General features: G+C 40.7%; 2 protein-coding genes across 24 annotated transcripts in view; one reads left to right on the top strand and one right to left on the bottom strand.

Moving 5' to 3' along the window:
• DRC9 (dynein regulatory complex subunit 9) overlaps positions 1 to 7,164 on the top strand; it is a 30,489-nt gene extending 23,325 nt beyond the window's left edge. For 2 of the 3 annotated variants that reach the window (XM_084871656.1, XM_084871655.1), the window contains 5 exons: positions 515 to 676; positions 1,767 to 1,841; positions 2,410 to 2,541; positions 3,398 to 3,499; positions 6,458 to 7,164. In XM_084871656.1, coding sequence (XP_084727782.1) covers positions 515 to 676; positions 1,767 to 1,841; positions 2,410 to 2,541; positions 3,398 to 3,499; positions 6,458 to 6,595 — 609 coding nt within the window. In that variant the 3' untranslated portion in view covers positions 6,596 to 7,164. The remainder of the gene's footprint in view (positions 1 to 514; positions 677 to 1,766; positions 1,842 to 2,409; positions 2,542 to 3,397; positions 3,500 to 6,457) is intronic. The other variant, XM_084871657.1, reaches the window with a different exon arrangement.
• A 954-nt stretch (positions 7,165 to 8,118) lies between these two features.
• LRCH3 (leucine rich repeats and calponin homology domain containing 3) overlaps positions 8,119 to 20,198 on the bottom strand; it is a 118,069-nt gene continuing 105,989 nt past the window's right edge. For 14 of the 21 annotated variants that reach the window (XM_084871571.1, XM_084871586.1, XM_084871572.1 and 11 more), the window contains 4 exons: positions 19,444 to 19,562; positions 18,250 to 18,387; positions 17,489 to 17,566; positions 12,119 to 13,501 (listed from right to left, as the gene is read on the bottom strand). In XM_084871571.1, the coding sequence (XP_084727697.1) occupies positions 13,301 to 13,501; positions 17,489 to 17,566; positions 18,250 to 18,387; positions 19,444 to 19,562 (536 nt within the window). In that variant the 3' untranslated portion in view covers positions 12,119 to 13,300. Of the gene's footprint in view, positions 11,089 to 12,118; positions 13,502 to 17,488; positions 17,567 to 18,249; positions 18,388 to 19,443; positions 19,563 to 20,198 lie in introns of those variants that run through there. The other 7 variants (XM_084871589.1, XM_084871573.1, XM_084871590.1 and 4 more) reach the window with 1 other exon arrangement.

The raw sequence follows: 20,198 nt of genomic DNA, 5'->3' as shown, positions 1-20,198 counted from the left end.
AGATCTGAAGGCAGTTTTGGAAGTAAAATTTGGTCTTCTACAAAGCCCCACAAATACGCTGTCCAGTCCACAGACCCTGATCGTGGGGGGAGCTCCAGACACTGGACAGCCAGGGTTATGATGGCGGGTGGTGGTGAAGGCAGATCTTTTCTTAGTCATATATATATATATATATATATATATATATATATATATATATATATATATATATATATATATATATATATTGTATATATATATCAAGTAATGGGAAATTCTTGTGGATACCAAGTACCCAAATAGTGTGTCTCAGAAAGAATCTCACAGTCCTGATGTTTAGAACTACCTATCTTTCCTTTTCACTTATACTATCCACAATTACTGGCTAAACTTCCCATAGCATGATAGCAGAAAAAAATAAATAGATTCAGGTCCTTGTTGATATATATATACAAAAAGTAAGCATAAAACCACTGGCTGAACTGAATGGAGGTAGGATGTATTTTCATTTACAAACCTGGCCTTACCTCTGCAGAGTCGGAACGAATATATTTCTCACCTCAAGGACCAGTTGCAAGAGCTGAAGGCAAAAACGAACATGGAGAATCGCTTTATGAAGAGAAACACTGAGCTGCAGATCTCTCAGACCCAGAAGAAATGTAACAAAACAGAGGAGCTCCTGCTGGAGGAGATTGAGGTAATCGCTGCTGCCCAGGCAGGAGCCGGCGAGATGGCACTGCCGTCCCTCCTCACATTGTCTCAGCTAGCGGAGGAGCGAGAGGAACATCCCCATGATTTGTCTGATCTCTTCTGTAGCCCTAACGTTTGAGGTTAAAGATTAGAAGGGAAGGAAAACTTGATTGTTTGCCCGTAGAGACTCTGATGGGCTGGAGAGCCTGGATCTCCTGTTGTTTTGAAAAGACTGAAAACTGGTTGTACTTTCTTCCCTTGATCACTTTCATAAAACCGCCTGCCATATCTCCTGGCAATCATAGGCAGAGAATAACACTAGGTTTGCAGAAACTGCAGGATTTTGCTGCTGCTTTCCTCACTCAGCCAGTGCCTTTTTTCTTTGAGTATTTAAAAATAAACGTTTTTATTGATTTTTAGAGAGAGAAAGGGAAAGAGACAGAAGCCTCCTGCACACTCCGTTCTAGGGACAGAGCCTGGACCCAGGCAGGTGCCCTGACTGGGAATTAAACCGCGATCTCTTGGTTCCTGGGTCAGTGCTCACCCACTGAGTCACACAGGCCAGCTCAGCCCGTACCTTTATCCCTCCACTAAGAAATACAAAAGTTAGAGATCTGAAGTTCATACAACTTAACAAGGAAAGCTAAACGGCTGAAAGAACAACAGGCGACAAGGAGCAAGCAGGAGAGTGTGTCTGTGCGAGACTCCTTTCCTCTGAGCTCCCTGCTTATTGGAAGGTCACTTCCCAGGCAGCTACGTCTGTGATAGAAAACGTTTTTCCTGCACCCGGCATTGCCTTTCCTAGGCCTGAGAACCTGGGCCTTTGTTGACATCCTTAAGTTGACATCACTTTCCAGGCAACAGGATTACGGCCCCTTTGTTCTGGTTCCTCACACGCACCAGCACAGTGCCCGACACACAGCTCCGAGGTTGGTGAGCACACACTGAGCGAGCTGAAAGGAGCAGAATTGTGGCTCCAGAGCAACTCCACGGAGTCCTGTGCTTCTGCCGCAGCCTCGCCTCTAATCTTGAGAAGTTCTCATTTCCAACCCAGGAGCCCTGCTGGGAGGAACTGACGTGGTTTATTGTTTTCATAGAAACTAAGGCTGAAAACCGAAGAAGAAAACCAGATTCATATGGAGATTGAAATATTCCTTCGAAGGGAGCAGCAGGTGAGTCACCAAAACTATTTTATCCTCTGACATGTTTGTGTCTCATTTACAAAATACCAAGGACAGCCAACACACTTTTCTTTAAGGGAAAAAAAATCAATCTTAATTCTACCAGCTTAATGAATGAGCTATAGCCCATGTTATCTTTTAAAGTTATTCATCTGAGCCCGGCTGGTGTGGCTCAGTGGTTGAGCATTAACCTATGAACCGGGAGGTCATGGTTTGATTCCCGGTCAGGACATATGCCCAGGTTGCTGGCTGGATCGCCAGTAGGGGGTGTGCAAGAGACAGCTGGCCAATGATTCTCTCTCATCATTGATGTTTCTTTCTCTCTCTCCCTCTCCCTTCCTCTCTGAAATCAATAAAAAATATATTTAAAAATATTTTAAACATGTATTTCACATACATCAAAACAAAATAGTTATTCATCTGAATAAATATTTTATAAAGCTGTAATCTGAATACGATTCTGACTTCTATCACTATGGAAACATTGTGCTTGTTCTTGAACTTTATATAAGTGCTTTGTGTCTGGTAGAAGCCATGATTTAATATTCTTTCCCAATAGAAACTTGAGGAGAAGCTAGAGTTCTGGATGGAGAAATACGATAAGGACACAGAAACGAAACAGAACGAACTGAATGCTCTCAAAGCTGCGAAGGCCAGTGACTTAGCACACCTCCAAGAGCTTGCAAAGACGGTAAGGAAGCAGTTTCAACAGCTGAAGGCTGAGCACTGAGGAGTGGGTGCAGCTAAGTTACAGGAGCTGGAGTAATGCTATTTTTGGTCACAAAGTGAAGATGTAAACCATCTTTTTCTTGTTCTTAAATATATTTTTATTGATTTCAGAGAGGAAGGGAGAGGGAGAGAGAGAAACATCACTGATGAGAGCGAGTCATTGATTGGCTGCTTCCTGCCTGCCTCCCTGTGGGGATCAAGCCCAAAACTCGGGCTTGTGCCCTGACTGGAAATCCAGCTATGACCTCCTGGTTCATAGGCTGAGACTCAACCACTGAGCCACACTGGCTGGGCCATGGGATTCTTTTTCAGTGATCATAATAGCGGTGACAATGCAACAACAAGAGCAGTACTAACACTTAGTGCTTACTGTCCCAGGCGCCTTCCTAGTATTGCACATACTCTAGTAGAACTTAATTTGACCCTCACAACAACCTCTTGAAATTTCTACTTTATGGTCTCTGAAGACAGTAAATTATGATTTCCAAAATGCTTCTAAGTATGGCTTCATGTGTGCATTCTATCACAGCTCTTAAAAAATGACATTAATTTGAGGTCATTAATCACATTAATATTTCATTTTTATGAAATATTTTAAGGCAAATTTGAATTATTCAAACTGAAAAAACAATTAGGAACAGAACAGTTATGAAGCTAATAAGTGAATATTTATAATATAGGAATCCAGTAAGTATTTTTTCCTTTGGTTTATCTTTAGATTTGGCATGCTTTATTTTAAATTTTATTAAAATTGCAGGGCTGGCTGGGCCACAGCTTAGCCAAGAGTCCTGTAACATAATTAATGTTTACTTTTGCAGATAAGGGAGTATGAACAGGTCATCATTGAAGATCGTATAGAAAAGGAGAAGAACAAGAAGCAGATAGAGCAGACTGCCTTGGAATTAAAGAGCATCATAAAGGTAGAAAGTTGTAATTGTCTTAGTGACTCCTTTCAGTTCTGTATCTGGCTTACCACTGAGGAATGCAAAGTACTTCTCACTTATTATCAAACTCAGAACAGGACATCTACAGTCGGTGGTGCAGGGAGACAGTTAACAGAAGAAGACATTCCTCCAACTTTATTTTTTTTAATTTCTTTATTGATTCAGGTATCATATATTTGTCCTTATCCCATTCCCATCCTCCACCCCTCCCATTCAAGCCCCACCCCCGTTGTCCTTGACCACTGGTCAGGCTCAGATGTATGCACACAAGTCCTTTGGTTCATTCCTCCAACTTTAATCAGGGAAAAGAAGGTGACTTAGCAGTGGAAACAAAACCTAGAATTTGTGCCCAGAGGTCAAATTTAAGGATACTATTTCTAACTAAAACGTATTTTTAAAAATGTTTTTATTGATTTTTAGAGAAAGGGAGAGGGAGAGAGAGAAACACTGATCGGCTGCCTCCTGTACACTCCCTACTGGGGATCAAGACCAAAACCCAGATGATGAATTGAACTGGTGCCCTCTTTCTGCATGGCATGCAGCTCAGCTGGGCCATACAAGCTGGCCTAACCAAAACAGCTCTTGATAGACTTCTAATATCATGCTGCTTCTGAAAATCCTATTTCTAAGTTAGCCCAGGCTATCTGCCAGATTGTGCTGAGAGCTGTTTTCAAAAAAGGTAGAGGGGATAAGTTTAGACAAAAAAAAAAAGTTTTAGTTTTATATGAACTTCTGTATATTCATGATGCTTTAACTGGCAGGTCAGATTCTAGGAAATATCAAGCAAAAATAACATCAATGGAACTGAAACTTGTTTTGAGGATCGTCCTTGTTTCTGAAAGAGGAGTACCTGCGGAGATAGAATAATATGCAGGCTGTAGTTTGGGATATGTATTAGGAGTGGATTAAAAACGTAAGCTTTAGCCCTAACTGGTTTGGCTGAGTGGACAGAGCACTGGCCTGCAGAATGAAGGGTACCAGTCAAGGGCACATACCCAGGTTGTGGGCTCAATCCCCATTAGGGGGTGTGCAGAAGGCAGACAAACAGTGATTCTCATCATTGATGTTTCTCTCTCCCTTCCTCTCTGAAACCAATAAAACTATATATATATATATTGATTTTGTACAGTGAGGAAGGAGAGAGAAACATCGATGAGAGTGAGTCATCAATCAGATGCCTCTTGCACACCCCCTACTGGAGATGTGCCCACAACCAAAGTACATGCCCTTGACCGGAATCGAACCCAGGACCCTTCAGTCCCCAAGCCGACGCTCTATCCATTGAGCCAAACCGGTCTCGGCTATATACATATTTTAAAAAGTAAGCTTTAAAGTGCATTCGGGATCAGGTAACCAAATACAAACTTGAGCTTTCCATTAGGAGTCAGATGTACAGTTAGTATTTATTGAGCTCCTATGGTGTTTTCTATTTGTCACCCACTAGTCAGGATTTCTTGACTGAGAGCAAAAATGTAAGAACTAGAGGAAGGCCACCTTTTTTTTGTTTTTGTTAGTGGATTTGCTCTCAGTCTTTATGGCTGAGTGTGATTTTAAAGTAGCCCAGAACAGTTCTCTAATGACTAAAATATGCAAGGCTTACTTTTTGAAAATAAGTATTGATCCTTTAACCAATCATTAAAGATATGAAGTGCACCAGAAGTCTATTGAAATCATCTAGATTTGCACATTTTATTTATTTTTAAAAATATATTTTTATTGTCGAAACCAGTTTGGCTCAGTGGATAGAGAGTCAGCTTGCAGACTGAAAGGTCCCGGGTTCAATTTCAGTCAAAGGCATGTACCTTGGTTGCGGGCACATCCCCAGTAGGGGGTGTGCAGGAGGCGGCTATCGGTGATTCTCTTTCATCGATGTTTCTAACTCTCTATCCCTCTCTCTTCCTGTCGTAAAAAATCAATAAAATATATTAAAAAATACATTTTTTTTTTATTGATTTTAGAGAGGAAGGGAGAGGGAGAGACAGAAACATCAATGATAAGAGAGAATCATTGATTGGCTGCCTCCTGCATGCCCCACACTGGGGATTAAGCCTGCAATCCAGGCATGTGCCCTTGACCAGAATAAACCCGGGATCTTCAGTCTGCAGGCTGACACTCTATCCACTGAGACAAACTGGCTAGGCCTATCTGCACATTTTAAACTTGGATCAAATTGTTGTTAGATGGAAAAGTATGTTTGTGAAGAGCAAAAGTACAAGGGAGTTGGTTTTCTAAGTGTAAGAAAAAGGTTTTTTGGTTTTTTTTACTCCTTGAGAACTTGAGTCCATGGCTTAAGCTCTGGGTCCTACACAACCGGGGAGCACTGCTGCAGGGAGGGCATGCTTGGCACACCCAATTCTCAGTCCATTCTTCAGGCACAAGTCACTTCATTAAAACCCAACCCCTTGCCAAAGCCGGTTTGGCTCAGTGGATAGTGTCGGCCTGCGGACTGAAGGGTCCCAGGTTCGATTCCGGTCAAGGGCATGTACCTTGGTTGTGGGCACATCCCCAGTATGGGGTGTGCCGGAGGCAGCTGATCTGTTTCTCATTGATGTTTCTAGTTCTCTATCCCTCTCCCTTCCTCTCTATAAAAAAAATCAATGAGAAACATATGTTTTTAAAAAACCCAACCCCGCCGTAACGGGTTTGGCTCAGTGAGTAGAGAGTCAGCCTGCGGACTGAAAGGTCCCAGGTTCGATTCCGGTCAAGGGCATGTTCCTTGGTTGCGGGCACATCCCCAGTAGGGGATGTGCAGGAGGAAGCTGATCAATGATTCTCATCGATGTTTCTAACTCTTTACCCCTCTCTCTTCCTCTGTAAAAAAAAAAAAATCAATAAAATATATTAAAAAAAAAACACACACACCCAACCCCTTATGTAGGAAGAATGCAGCTTGTCAGGCACTATAAATTGTTCCCACTCCCCTTTCTCTTCCAGCTCCAGGCCTGGTGGCGAGGCATTATAGTGCGGAATGAAATCGGTGGTTTCAGAATGCCTAAGAGGGAGAAAGCTGATGGCAAGGATTCAAAAGGTAAAGGCAGAGGCAGAGATAGACTGAGAATCAAGAGAAAATGACTAAGTATCTTCCGGCTTTTCCTCTGGCATCCCGAGATGGGGAGGACTTGAAGGGAGTAAGAAACATCTATAACTCATCTTCAGTAGTTCCTGATTTGGACATTCCCAGGTGTCCCCTGGTTATTTCACTTTGCCTATTATATTAGTTTCAAACCTTGAAATAAGATTATAGCATTGATTTAGGGCTTGTTCATATTTTGAAAAATTTGTGCTGAACTATTTGTAGGAGCCTTGTCTTGTCTTGCTCTTTCTTACCAGGAAAGAACTCATAGGCTGTTACAGTAATGCATTAAAACTTCAGTAATTCCTGTAATTCGTCTCTGATTCTGATTTTATTCAATTGGTCGATAGTGAAAACACTCTATGAGCAAAAGTGAAGTGTTCGCCCTGACAGGTTTGGCTCAGTGGATAGAGCGTCGGCCTGCGGACTAAAGGGTCCCAGGTTCGATTCCGGTCAGGGGCATGTACCTTGGTTGCGGGCACATCCCCAGTAGGGGGTGTGCAGGAGGCAGCTGTTTGATGCTTCTCTCTCATCGATGTTTCTGGTTCTTTTTCCCCCTCCCTTCCTTACTGTAAAAAATCAATAAAAAATATATACATTAAAAAAAAGTGAAGTGTTCAATAGGAATTACAAGATGTTTATGACGTGTCCAGCATAATATACATATGTAGTGAAGTTTTATTTAAAGATTGGTTCCTTCCTGCCTTTTAGATTTATCACCATTTTAGTGTTTTTATCAGGGGATGATGGTGGTTTAGCTTCAGCTCCTTTTCTGGGAAATAGGTCAGGATAATTCAATCTCCCAGAAATGTCAGGAATGAGATGTCAGCAAACCCAACCGGGTAAAGATGGGGGACACAGGTTCCCTGGAAGGCCAGTTTGGAGATATTTTTGATAAGGGGGGTATTAAGACTAAGAGACGAAGCACGTGAAAATACCTAACCTGTGCCTGCAACATAAAGCTGATGGTTGGTCACCCTCCCTCTTCCCCTAAAAAAGAATGAGCCGCTGGGTCATTCGTGTTTTGCTTAATCAAAGCAGAATCTTGGGATGCTAAAGCTTTTTCAATGGCACAAGCGGTAGAGAAAATGTGTCTCAAAGACACATGTTTCATGTACTAATAAATAAGCCTTACATCTAAGTCCAAATACAGGGCACTACTGACTTCCATACTTCCTTTACTAGGGGTGTCGAACTCAATCAGAGAAGGGGCCAAAATCTAAAATCCAGCCTAAATCGAGGGCCGAATGGTTTACTGAACAGTCATAAACTGACAATGTCATAAACTGACAGCGGAGTGCAGTGATGACAGCGCGGTGCGGGCCACATTGCAAGGCCTGGCGGGCTGGATTTGGCCCGCAGGCCTTGTGTTTGACACATGTGCTTTAAACAGTACATTTTGATGTCAAGGGCCTATGATGAGAACCCCGTTTCTCCTGATCTGACGTTCCTTAGGAAATTAGATGCTCTTTCATTTCTGCCACGGAAACCACGCTTTAGATAAGAACATTTTCAATCAGCCTTTATCTCATGCTATTGAAGTGTTGGTTTTTATTTCAGTGTGGAAGTGTAAGGTGGCATACAGGCAATTTAAAATAACATACATGATATTGACATATTTATAGTTAGAACTTATGCACCATATTTACACACATACAAATATAGGACAACATTTCACAAATTCTTTTACTAATTACATGTTTACAACATTTTCAGAAATAAAATCTGCTGTAAACCATCTCACTGCAATATGTATATAAAAAAGCTTCAAAATATCCATGTTTTCCTTCATTTCTATAACCATTTAAGTGCTTAGTTTTTAAAAATTCATCACACTCATCAGCACAGGCACACATTAGTCACTGCTGAGCTATGGCAAGTAAGAGAAGTCAGATTCCTTGATTGGCTGTAAGACGGTGTTTCTATAAAGAAAAGTGACCTATTAGTAAGCCTCCTCCTCTGTTCTAGTCAAACACGAAGGCTCCCCCTCCTGTGGGTTGTTTCGGAGAAAGTGGTTTGGAGTGCCGAGCGCGTGTGCGCCTGAAAGCCCAGAGACCTGCTGACTTACAGCCTCTGCAGGTGGCAGGGCCCGGTGGGTGGGCACCCAGCCTTTCCTTCCTCCACACTCCAGCTCCGGGAAGGCTGCTGCAGCAGGAAGCGCATAAGTAAACGGTCAGGTGGAGCTGTTACAAAGTCATCTTCGTTAGTATCTGGAAGGCTAAGTGTTAAACCGTATTTTCCAGTAAAAAAAACAAAAGGTACAACTTAAAAAATTGCACATTACTATAAAGCAACAGAATTTTGTGGCATATAAATTATACCTCAATAAAGCTTAAAAAAAAAAAAAAGCAAAAACAAACGCAAAGGTACAAATAAAATACTGAAACACTGAATACAAATAATTTTCAACAACAAAAAATCATGGTTCCCTCATCTTGAAGAAATTCAATATATTTGATATCTTCATTATCAACCAAAACTGCATTTTTTCCTAGCAATTCAAATGTAAAATTTGATAAAAAATACATGAACAGGTTTCATGCTTATGTGTAAAATTTGAAATGCATTGAAATTACTATTTATTCCTCTGGAAAAATTAGTTGCAAACGTTCCGAATGTTGCAAAAAACTAGATAATTAGTATCTTCACTTACGCTATTTACTTCTGGGGTTATTCGTTGCAAAATATGTGACAGAGTCCTGTCCTTTGCCGAGTTTCCTTCAAATGGCTCGCTATAATCTGGAAGTAGTACTGAGGTTTAATGTTGACCAGAAGGAAAAATATAGTTTAAAAATGCACATAACTAAATTCTAAACAAGTCATATGACTGGTGGGTGTCTGGAACTGTTAGTATAATGGGTCTGGCTCTAAGCACTTAAAGGCATTTTGCTTTTGTTCTGTGCGGAACGCTGGGCTTTGAGTGCAGGTGTTCTGTGATACATAATTTTAAACTAGGACAAGTGGTAATGTCCTGATGAACTCATTTCCTTAAGGCTTATGAGAACAAGTAGAAAACATTGACTTATCAGATACCAAACACTATTTTATCCAAAGTTACGTTTAGATGCTGTGTTTACATTGATAAAAAGAGTGAGAACATTATGCTCAAATGCATGCATTGGTAAAGGAAACCCAGAAAAAAAAAAAAACCTAGATAATTAGTATCTTCACTTACGCTATTAACTTAGTTTGTAAGGACAGTGACCAAAACATTATCACCGACAACTAAAAAGGGTTCAAAATGCAGAGGAAGAAAGACCCCGAGGGCTGAAGGGCTGAACTCCCCGAGGCTCAGGGAAAGGCCCGGCCCCGTGCGGGGGAGGCCTCGGGCCCACCTCTGCACACAGTGGGGAACAGGCACTGGCGGTGGAGCTGGATGAGAAGGCAGCGAGCCGTTTTTAAGATGCTGCAAGCGCTTTAACTCAGCCCCTGGGACTGACAGTTGCCTGGAAGAAACAGAAGGCTTTCCCCTTATTCCTTCCACTTTGTTTTATGGGCTTCCATCAGCTGGGGAGCTGGACGTGTACTGCGGTGGCTGGAAGGTGCTGGCAGGCCCAGGGATCCTGGGAGCAGCATGGCCTGAAGGAGGGGCGGGGGGCCTCAGGGAAGTCAAAGCAAATGCTGAGTTACTGGCCTGAGGATTCCGAACAGTCGGGCCCAGGACACTGGCCTTAAATTCAACTTTGTTCCATTGGTTTACCATGCAAAATCTAGGCCTTCTACATACTTCTGTTTTGCCTTGGACAGAAAGTCCAAGTAGTCACCATACAGCTTTTGGTTTTAAATGTGGCTGAAAACACAGTGGAGCCATTGCTTCCCCCAATCACACAAATATCTAGCTTGGAACGGTGGACTCCATTACATGAAACATCTGGAATGTCCGTTGGAAATGCAGATGCCCAGGCCTTCCTAGACCTTACTGACGAGGACCTGTATTTTAACAAATGCTCCAGGAGACTCCACTGAACAACCGCGTTTAAAACCAGAGCTCTAGCGGTCTGGGGGACAGGGAAAGCTAACCGCATGTCTGTGCCTTTGAGAGAGCTAACGAGTCTCTGAGACGCTCTCTCTGGGAGGCGGGAAAACCCTTCCTCCAGGGAACCACGGCCAGGTCAGGCCTCGGTGCTGGTTCTCAGTAATGACAGGATTACGTTTCATTTGTGAAAATCAACCAGGTCTTCCAAAACAATTCAATGGAAATAGATATAACCTCCCCTAAAATGGAGAAATGAAGCGAAATATTCCTGTTAGGAATCATGGAACAGTCCCTGTTAAGAGCATGTGAGAGCTCTGGGTAAGCAGGCGGCTGGCGGCGTGGTGTGTCCTGGGCGTGTTGGCCAGGCAGTGCCCGGAGCGCGGGGCGTCCTCACGCAGCAGAAAGCTGGTGCTGCTGCTGCTTGGGCGGGGCCAGCGCCAGGAGAGCCTGCACCGTCACTGCAACCTGGCTCAGACCTTTCTCTTCTAAAATGTGGAGAGGCAAACATAATTGCTCCTGAAATGGGAAAACGTGACATAAACACAAAAGAAAACAGGATGAACATCACAGAACTGAAAAGAAAAAAAAAAAAAAGCATCTCTTACAATAATCAACTGAGAGGTGGAAAGTCAGTTGGGAAAATGACCTCTGTTCACATGAGGCAGACGGAGATGGTATCCGATACTATCACTTTATTAACACAACTAAAAGTACATAGGATTGTTTTGGCAGAATGGAAAATGGACAAGTTACGTACACTTACACAAACGACAGAGGACAAACAGAATACTATGGAGTGAAAGCAGGAGCTTTACCTCTGATAAATAAAAGAGTAATGCAAATGAGTAAAACGAGGCAGGCGAAGAGAGAGAAAAGGACAGGCTATGTCAGATGGCTGGGCCACAGGAGGTGCACATGGGAATGCCGTCCACGAGGAAGGCACGGCCGTCTGGTGCCATCGCTCAGCGGCCCGAGGGAGGGAGGCCTCCTCTCTGCATTACTCCTGACTGTGAAAATCAGGGCTTCATACAGGCAGGGGTTACGGGAAGAAATGGACAGAAAGGAGCATTCTGGTTTCATTAAAAAGAAATTATACATACTTATTAAAGAAGATAACTGAACTTTTCTCAGCTTTTCATTAGCACTTACTATAGTAGGAAGTTTTACAAAATCAGCTGCAATAAAAAATATAACAAAAGTATTTATTTTGAGCAGTTATTGGTCCTTAAATGCTTCTTTCTTTTAAAAAATACTTATCTGATTAAAAAACAGTAACTGCAATCTTTTGCTCTTTTAAATGATCAACTTTGTGTAAATACTTTGAGTACAACTGCAAGTATAGGTTGCTACACTTAACATGAGCTTCCAGGGCTTTGCTCTTGGGAGAGACCTGTTCTCTCTGAGGCCGGTTCCCTGCGCTCCTCTCGGGCGTGCCCTGCGCCGGTGCACGTGACAGACACGTGCTCGGCGGCTGTGCTGCCGGATGCAGTCACCTTCCGCTGGCCTAGACAACCACGTGTTCCCAAAAGAATGCACAATTACGCCCTTCAAACCACACACATGAGACCATGTGTTTTTTATCAGGTGTTTTTTCAAAAGCACAAAATTCCACAGAACTAAATGATCTCTGACTCAGAAACATCTGACCCTCCCCTCCCCCAAACTCTGGAAGGCACTACTACGACATAAAATTAAAGTTCCCAACACAGTGTTCCATGTTTCAGCACCAACAGTGAATAGTTTTAAATGTTTTAAGTAACTGTCTCATTTAATAGAGAAGAAACTGAAAACCATCAAACCTCCAGGCTGACTTCTACAACAGGATGTTCTAAAAGCAAATATATCCTTTGCCTTGTATACAGAACAGAGACTGCTGCCTAATACTTTACCTACAGTTCAGATAGAATTTCCTCAACAGCCTATAAAATACAAGTTCACCTAGTAAGGTGGTTCAAATGGTATTAGGAATTACATAAATTCTGATTTTAAATTCTTAATAGGATTCTAGACATGAAGCTCAATTAAAGATGAACACATAGTAAATCTGGACAGCTGCCTACCCCTGCAGTCAGCTCTAGACCATTTGCTTGCTGTGTATTGCTTTAAATGTACACCCCGGGCTCAGAATAACAATCTAGAGAACCTACATGACTTTGGACTGACCATTCTGATCAAATTAAAGTTATTAAGGTTAAGTGCCTTCCAGATGCCCAGACAGCCAGAGGGAGACTTCAGGGCACAGTTCAATGCAGAGATTTAAGTGAGCAGATGCCCTATAAACCAGAAAGGGTACGACTACTTTCCTTAGGAGCATCTGTTGAAGAAGTTCGGCAACTTACAATTTCAACATTTAAAAGTTGTGTTTAGGCATGGAAAAATAGCCAGATGGGAATTTTATTATGTCATTTGGAATGAAATTCTTAGTCATATGCTAAGACAGGCTCAGACTGTTTTAGCAGAAACACTTCAGCATTAACAGAAACAAGGCCACAGGCCAGGAGAACGGGTGAATGGCCAGGAGGAAAATGCCGGTCTTTTGCTCTGTGTTAGTCTCCATAAATGCCTACTGACTAACGTGACATATGAGGAAGGGATTCATCTCCGCTAGGGGTTAGCTCTCCGATGGCCAGGAAGATAAAGCACATATGTAAATATTTGTGACGAGAAACAAACCTCCTTTACCAAGCCCAGGAATGAGGTGAAAAACCACTGGAATGCACTCTTTCAGCTAGAGGGGGAAGGTCCAGTAATAAAGCATACAGAGAGTTAACATTAAAATACAATAAAATGCCACAAAACCCAAAAGCTGTATAGACAGAGAGACAAAACTGGATTCTTCTGAACGTGCCCCAAGAGAAAGCAGTGTTTCAACCGTTCTTTTAACGCTGAGGTTTAGCTGAAGGATGTCAGAAGGGGAACAAAGATTGTCCTGTCCAAAGTGTGAGCAGGAAAGGAAACAGAAAAACAAAGTCAGTGGATCGGAAATACAGATTTGAGTATAGAATTCAACACGATCATCTCAATCATACTCAAGGAAACATCTCGTAACATTTTTTACTAAGATGAATGAAAAAAAAAATGCTGAACAACAAAGCTACAAAGACACCTCTGTGTGCCGAGTTTGGTTTTACTACAAAACAGAATAAAACTGGCTGGAATGGTGACTGGTATGAACATTCAGGGTACAATGAGCAGCTCTGGCTGCCGGCTGAGGGAGGCCTGAGAGCAGTGAGGGCTTCGAGAGGAAACCTCTTTCTCGGATCTCATTCTTCCTCAATAACAAAAAAGAATAGGTTTCTCAGAAAATGGACAAAACCTAGGAGCAGGCTGAGGAGAGGGAAGTTTTCAGGGAAAGCCAGGTTAATTAAGAAAGTTCAAAAAAGGAGGAAAACCTACAATCAGAGAATTTAGCTGCTCAGGTGTACTGGATGGCGTGGTGCTCCTCTAAAGCCACGGCACGCCCATCTAACCACGTCTTCACTGATATGTGCAAAATGAAGCTACATCACAACGATCTCAGAGATTACCCAACCTTTCAGTTCATAGATGAAGAAATTAAATAAGCAAATATATATCACTGGACTTGATAGATAGAAAATACTCAACACATAACATATAGTAATTTTAGTACACAAGATATTGAACTCACATAGAAATTTTTATCATCCACTAGTTTTTCAAATGTAACATACCTAATAAAAGCACAGTAATAAAAAGAATATCCACATGCCCAATCTTATCAGAAGTTTTTAATAGTCACCTTATTCTTTTTTAAAAATATATATTTTATTGATTTTTTACAGAGAGGAAGAGAGAGGGATAGAGAATTAGAAACATCGATGAGAGAGAATCATCTATCAGCTGCCTCCTGAACAGCCCCTACTGGAATGTGCCCGCAACCGAGGTCCATGCCCTTGACCGGAATCGAACCTGAAACCCTTCAGTCCACAGACCGATGCTCTATCCACTGAGTCAAACCGGTTAGAACATAGTCACCTTATTCTTTAATATTTTATTCATAACTTACATTATAAACACTTAAAAATTATATTGAGAAGGGAAATTGTTTGCCTTTACATATAGAATCTGATATTTATAACATTACATTCCTGTTTTCTTTACAGTCACACAGAGAGTGGGCTGTGCAGGAATCAGAGCGCCCGGAGCAGGGGGACAGGAGGCGGCGGCGGCACAGGCTTCTCCTTCCTCCTTAGCAGAGGCCCTGAGAATGCTAGTTTGAACCTATGAGTTTGTGTATTTATTCATTTTCCTTCACTTTGTTCTAAGCAAATGACTAATTTCTTTTAGAGCAGAAGCTGCAGCCTAACAGGAACCATCGGAAGTGGCGGCGGCGGCGGTGGCGGTGAAGAGTGGGGGGCAGAGGAGGAAGAGGTGGCTGTGTGGGATGTCCGTTTCCCCCTTCGGGTGGGGAAGAGGTGGGGAGGAAGGATACGTATGTCATTATGTCCAGAAACCCTTTCTAACCACCCAGTATTTTAAAATTACATTGCTTTCTCCTCCTGACTTCAAATAGCACAGTTCTGGTAGGAATAGGGACAGCCTGGCCCACAGTAAACACTATTCACCACTGCTTGGCAAATGCTGAATTAAATGCCTGCTCTAAGGCACTCTGTCTTTGTATTTCGCTGACTGCAGGCACATTCTAAAAGAATTTAAGAGTGTGCACTTTAAATCTGAGGTAGATGATGGTTCCATAAAGCCCAGAATACAGGTCCCATGACGATAAACACTGGTAAACACAGTGCTTTCAACAGGCTTGACAGGCTAATTCTACTAACATGTCTTGCTCTTTGGGGCTGTTCTCCGCATTCCTCTATGTGTGCAGTGACTCTCTTGAATCACTCATATCTTTTCTCTGGCTGCCATTCCCTATGCCAACCCATGCCACAGGCTTTTGTTCAGGACCTGATGGTATGGAAGCAGGCAGGTACTGGGCAGGCTTGTGTAATGTGATGACCAGGTAGGAACATATTCAATAGACAAAAAGAAAGCACTGAATGTTAATGTGAACATCTGAGTTTTAGACCTGCTTGTTAATATGGAGAAAATGCATGCTATTTGTTTAGAAAACGTATTAATACGTTTAAAAAAGGTTTGTTCTGCCAAAACCAGTTTGGCTCAGTGGATGGAGCATCGGCCTGTGGACTGAAGGGTCCCAGGTTTGATTCCAGTCAAGGGCATGTACCTTGGTTGTGGGCACATCCCAGAAACATCAATGTTTCTCTCATTGATGTTTCTAACTCTCTATCCCTCTCCCTTTCTCTCTGTAAAAAAATCAATACACACACACACACACACACACACACACACACACACATATATATATATATATATATATATATATATATATATATATTTATTTATTTATTTTAAAGGTTTGTTCTAAGAGATGATGAGCCTTTAGGAAACTATGATGTAAAAATGAAAAAAAAATTTGAATTTTTTCATACAGCAATTAAAGGTTCTTGCTAACTACCACCAAACATATTTAAATTCTTTCATTTTATAATTCTTAAAAAAACACAAAAGAAAAAAGTGAAAAAGAAATAGAATCACAATCTACTTAATAAAAGGAGGAAAACACACTGACTAATACAGACACTATGGAGCTGAGCTCTCTCTCTTCCATTCTGCAGCATGTGAACGAGCTGAAAGAGAAAATGCTCACTGGACAGTGAGCTGAGCCCTTCACCAGTCCTGGCCGCGAAGAGACAGGAATGGAACTGGGTTAAAAAAGAGTCATGTTGTGACAGCCATTAGGACAAGGGCTTAACTTCAAGAGAAACAGTGGAGTTTGAGTCCAGGGCCCAATACTGGATTTCTAATTAAGGAGACAGAAGAATCATGTTTTTCTCCTTGAAGGAGAAAATGATGACAGGAACTGTAATGACTGTGGTTAATGAAAAAAACATATAAAATGTTACCAAGTTGCTTATTTCTTTAAATTTAATTTCATTAAATATTATATTTCTTAAGAGCACCATGCTTAGTTGGTTTAACATAATTGTTTTTAAAAGGGTAAAATGAATAAAAAGTGTATCAAGTTCATATCCCTTAATCACATCTATAAAGTTTAATTTTTTGTACTATTAAAGGCAATAAAGCCGTAACTGCGGAAGTCAGAAGCAATAAATTTCAATAGCAGGACAAGAGCCTAAAAATGGCCTCTTGGGGGCTAAATGCTAAAATCCAAAGTATTAGAGCTTGGTAGGAAAACGGGAAATCTGAACAGAATCTGTAATTCAGTTAACAGCATATCCCAGTGTTCCTTAGTCTGGATGGCGTTCTACGTTTATATAAATGTTAGCAGTGGAGGATCCTGGGTGAAGTGTACACAATGACTCTCTGCGATATTTTTGCAACATTTCTCTAAGTCTAACTTTATTTCAAAATAAATAAGAAAAGTAATATAACAAGTGTGAAAATACCTGAAACCCACTGAAGCATTCTCAATCGAAGATGCACTTATTTTGAAAGCACAGACTATTGTGCATGAAGATGTATTACCAGTCAAACCGCAAGTGGGAATGTTTAGGAAATGTCAGAATAACTATTTTTGATTACTTTGCATGTTATTACAATACATTTAAAATTATATGTGGGGGTGGGCTGGAGAGAGTTAATTGGGGGGAAAAGGGGACACGTAATACTTCCAATAATAAAGATTTAAAATAAAAAAATTTATGTATGTATGATTTTTTGCTTGGTCCTTGGAAATAATTAAGGAAAACTGCTCAAAGTATACCGATTGCCTCTAAGAATACAAAATCATGTTAGTAATGATCAGTTTAGTTCAAAGCTAGCCCTATAAGGTTATAGATTCCTGCACTTCTGAAAGATTTCAGAAAAATAATAACCATCTATTTAAGCAATATAAAAACGATGAATTCATTACCTGAGGCACACCAATTTTTCTGCAAGCTTCTAGGAAATTCTCCACATTTCGCCTGCATTTTGCTATTGACAATTTAGGCTGCAAAGGAAGAAAAATGTGATTTACTAGCAAAATTTAAAAAATTTTGCTAATTTTAAAAATATTCTTGCCAGTTGCTTTATAAACTCAATGCTCTAGATCAGAGTCAGCAAACTTTTTCTTAAAGAGTCAAATAAATGTTAGTCTTGAGAGCCATAAGATCTGTTGCAACTACTCAATTCTGTTAATAGTCTGAAGGTAACATATAATATATAAGCAAGCGGGACTCGGTTCCAATAAAATTTTATTACAAAAAGAGGTGCTGGCCTTTGCCTTACCTCTCTAGCTACATTTCCTGCCTTTTGCACTCACACCTTGTGCAGGATCAATTCTGAACAAGTTAAATTCCTTGAATGTGCCATGATCTTCCTTATCTTTCAAATCTAGAAATACTATGTCAGAATTCCTACAATTTTAGCTCTTCTGGAGGGCTTTCCTGAACTCTTCAGGCAGAAATGAGCGGTCCGTTTTCTGTATTCCCATGCACATCTCTTACCTCTCTTCCAACATCACGCACTCTGCTGTAAGTCACTGTCTACGTGCCCATTTTCTTCTCTGGCAGAAGGTAGGGAAGGCAGGGACTGCACTATTCGTATTTGTATCTCTAGCATTCTGCACAACACCTGCCATTGTACTTTATAGATGTCTGACAAGCAGCCAACATTTTTTAACAATAAACTTACTACAGCTGGTGAGGGAACGTGAATACTTGGGACAGATCGAGGCCACACGTGATTGGCCAAATGGCAAAGAACAACACCATCGGTTAGAGCTGCTCCGAGATCACAAGGCAGAGATACTTTCAGACGGTACTCAATGTGCTAAAAGAACAGAAAACATGCGATGTATTAACTGAAGAGTGGCTGGCACATAGGACATAATGGAATTACAATGAATATATTTAATTAGAAATCAGGATAAAACACAAATAACTTCAGATTATAATCCCTACTTTATCCTTCTATCTAAATCAATGTTAGGATATCAATTACATCGATATGGCAGTCAGGGCATAGTGGTGCAAAATAAAACAATAGAAATTCATTTATAATTTTCTGATTAAAAAAACAACTAGCCCTAGCTGGTTTTGCTCAGTGGATAGAGCATCAGCCTGCGGACCAAAGGGTCCCGGGTTTTATTCCAATCAAGAAACATACCTCAGTTACAGGTTCCTCCCGGCCTGGGCCCTGGTTGGGGTTCATGCAGGAGGCAACCAATTGATGTGTTTCTCTCACATCTATATTTCTTTCCCTCTATTTCACTCTCTTTAAAAATCAATGGAATGCCAAAACCGGTTTGGCTCATTGGATAGAGCGTCGGTCTGCAGACTCAAGAGTCCCGGGTTCGATTCCGGTCAAAGGCATGTACCTTGGTTGCGGGCAGATCCCCGGTAGGAAGTGTGCAGGAGGCAGCTGGTCGATATTTCTCTCATCAATGTTTCTAGCTCTCTATCCCTCTTCCTTCCTCTCTGTGAAAAATCAATATATATTTTTAAAAATCAATGGAAAATATCCTCAAGTGAGGATTGAAAAAAACTAGATTGTCTCTTAACTCCAAAATAAAAAATAAATACTATAAATGATGTGTGATATGTATATGAGTAATATAACATATAAATTATTATTACTCTTATAAGAATTCTTTACATGAAGCAGAAAATATTTTTTAATGAGTAGGGCCAGATTTAAAGAATTGAGCTTTATAGAATAACCCATCTCATTTCCCTAGTAAACAGTTGAAAGAATTTTACTAGCAAAATTACTTTTACTTTCATCACACAATGGGTACTTCTTTACTCTGTTAAAAATTGTAAGTCACATAAACAATTGATTACAGGATTATAATGAAAAAGTGTAATTTCAAGGTACTGTACACACTTTCCGTAGCTGATCTATTGATTCCAGTTCTTCTTCTCTCTGCCTTGAATTCTGTCTTGTTATGGGATCTGTAGAATCCGTGGTAGGTTCAGAAGATGAAAGAAGGGTTGAACCATGACCTAAAAAATATTCATATGATACAGAAAGGTGATTTGCCAATATTGGAAAAATAACCTGATCCACCTGTTCACAGTTTTCGTTCAAGTATAGCACTTTCTACTTCTGGATTAACTCTTTAAAAATTTATTATGCTAATTTTCAAATACACAAAATCAAAGTGAGAATAGTATAAAAAAAAAATCAACAAATGTCCATTACCCATTTGGCTCAACTACTTTTGTTTAATCACATCCACTTCATAATGTTTTCATTATGAAAAATAACACACATACAGAAAATTATACATAAATCATAAACAAACACCACAATGAATTATCTTCACAAAGTGGACACAACCAGGTAAATAAATGCAACATTACGAACACCCAGAAGCTCCTCTTAAGCTCTCTATCATCAGTATCCAAAGGTTATTTCTACCACCACAGGTTCCAATCACCTACTCCCTGACTCCTAACACCTGAATAGTTTCGTTCATATTTGAACTTTCTAATAAACACTAAGAGATTTATCCATGTTGTATATGTTAATTTGATAATCTTCATTGCTTATATGGTATCCCACTGTATAGATATACCACAATTTTTAATCCATTCTATCATTGATAGACATTAAGTTTGGGGCTATTATGAAAAATG

This window comes from Pipistrellus hanaki, assembly GCF_964339955.1.
Source record: "Pipistrellus hanaki genome assembly, chromosome: 2".
In the NCBI taxonomy this organism is placed as follows: Eukaryota; Metazoa; Chordata; class Mammalia; order Chiroptera; family Vespertilionidae; genus Pipistrellus; species Pipistrellus hanaki.
Note: the sequence above shows the minus strand (reverse complement) of the source record. Positions and strands in the feature narration are given on the sequence as shown.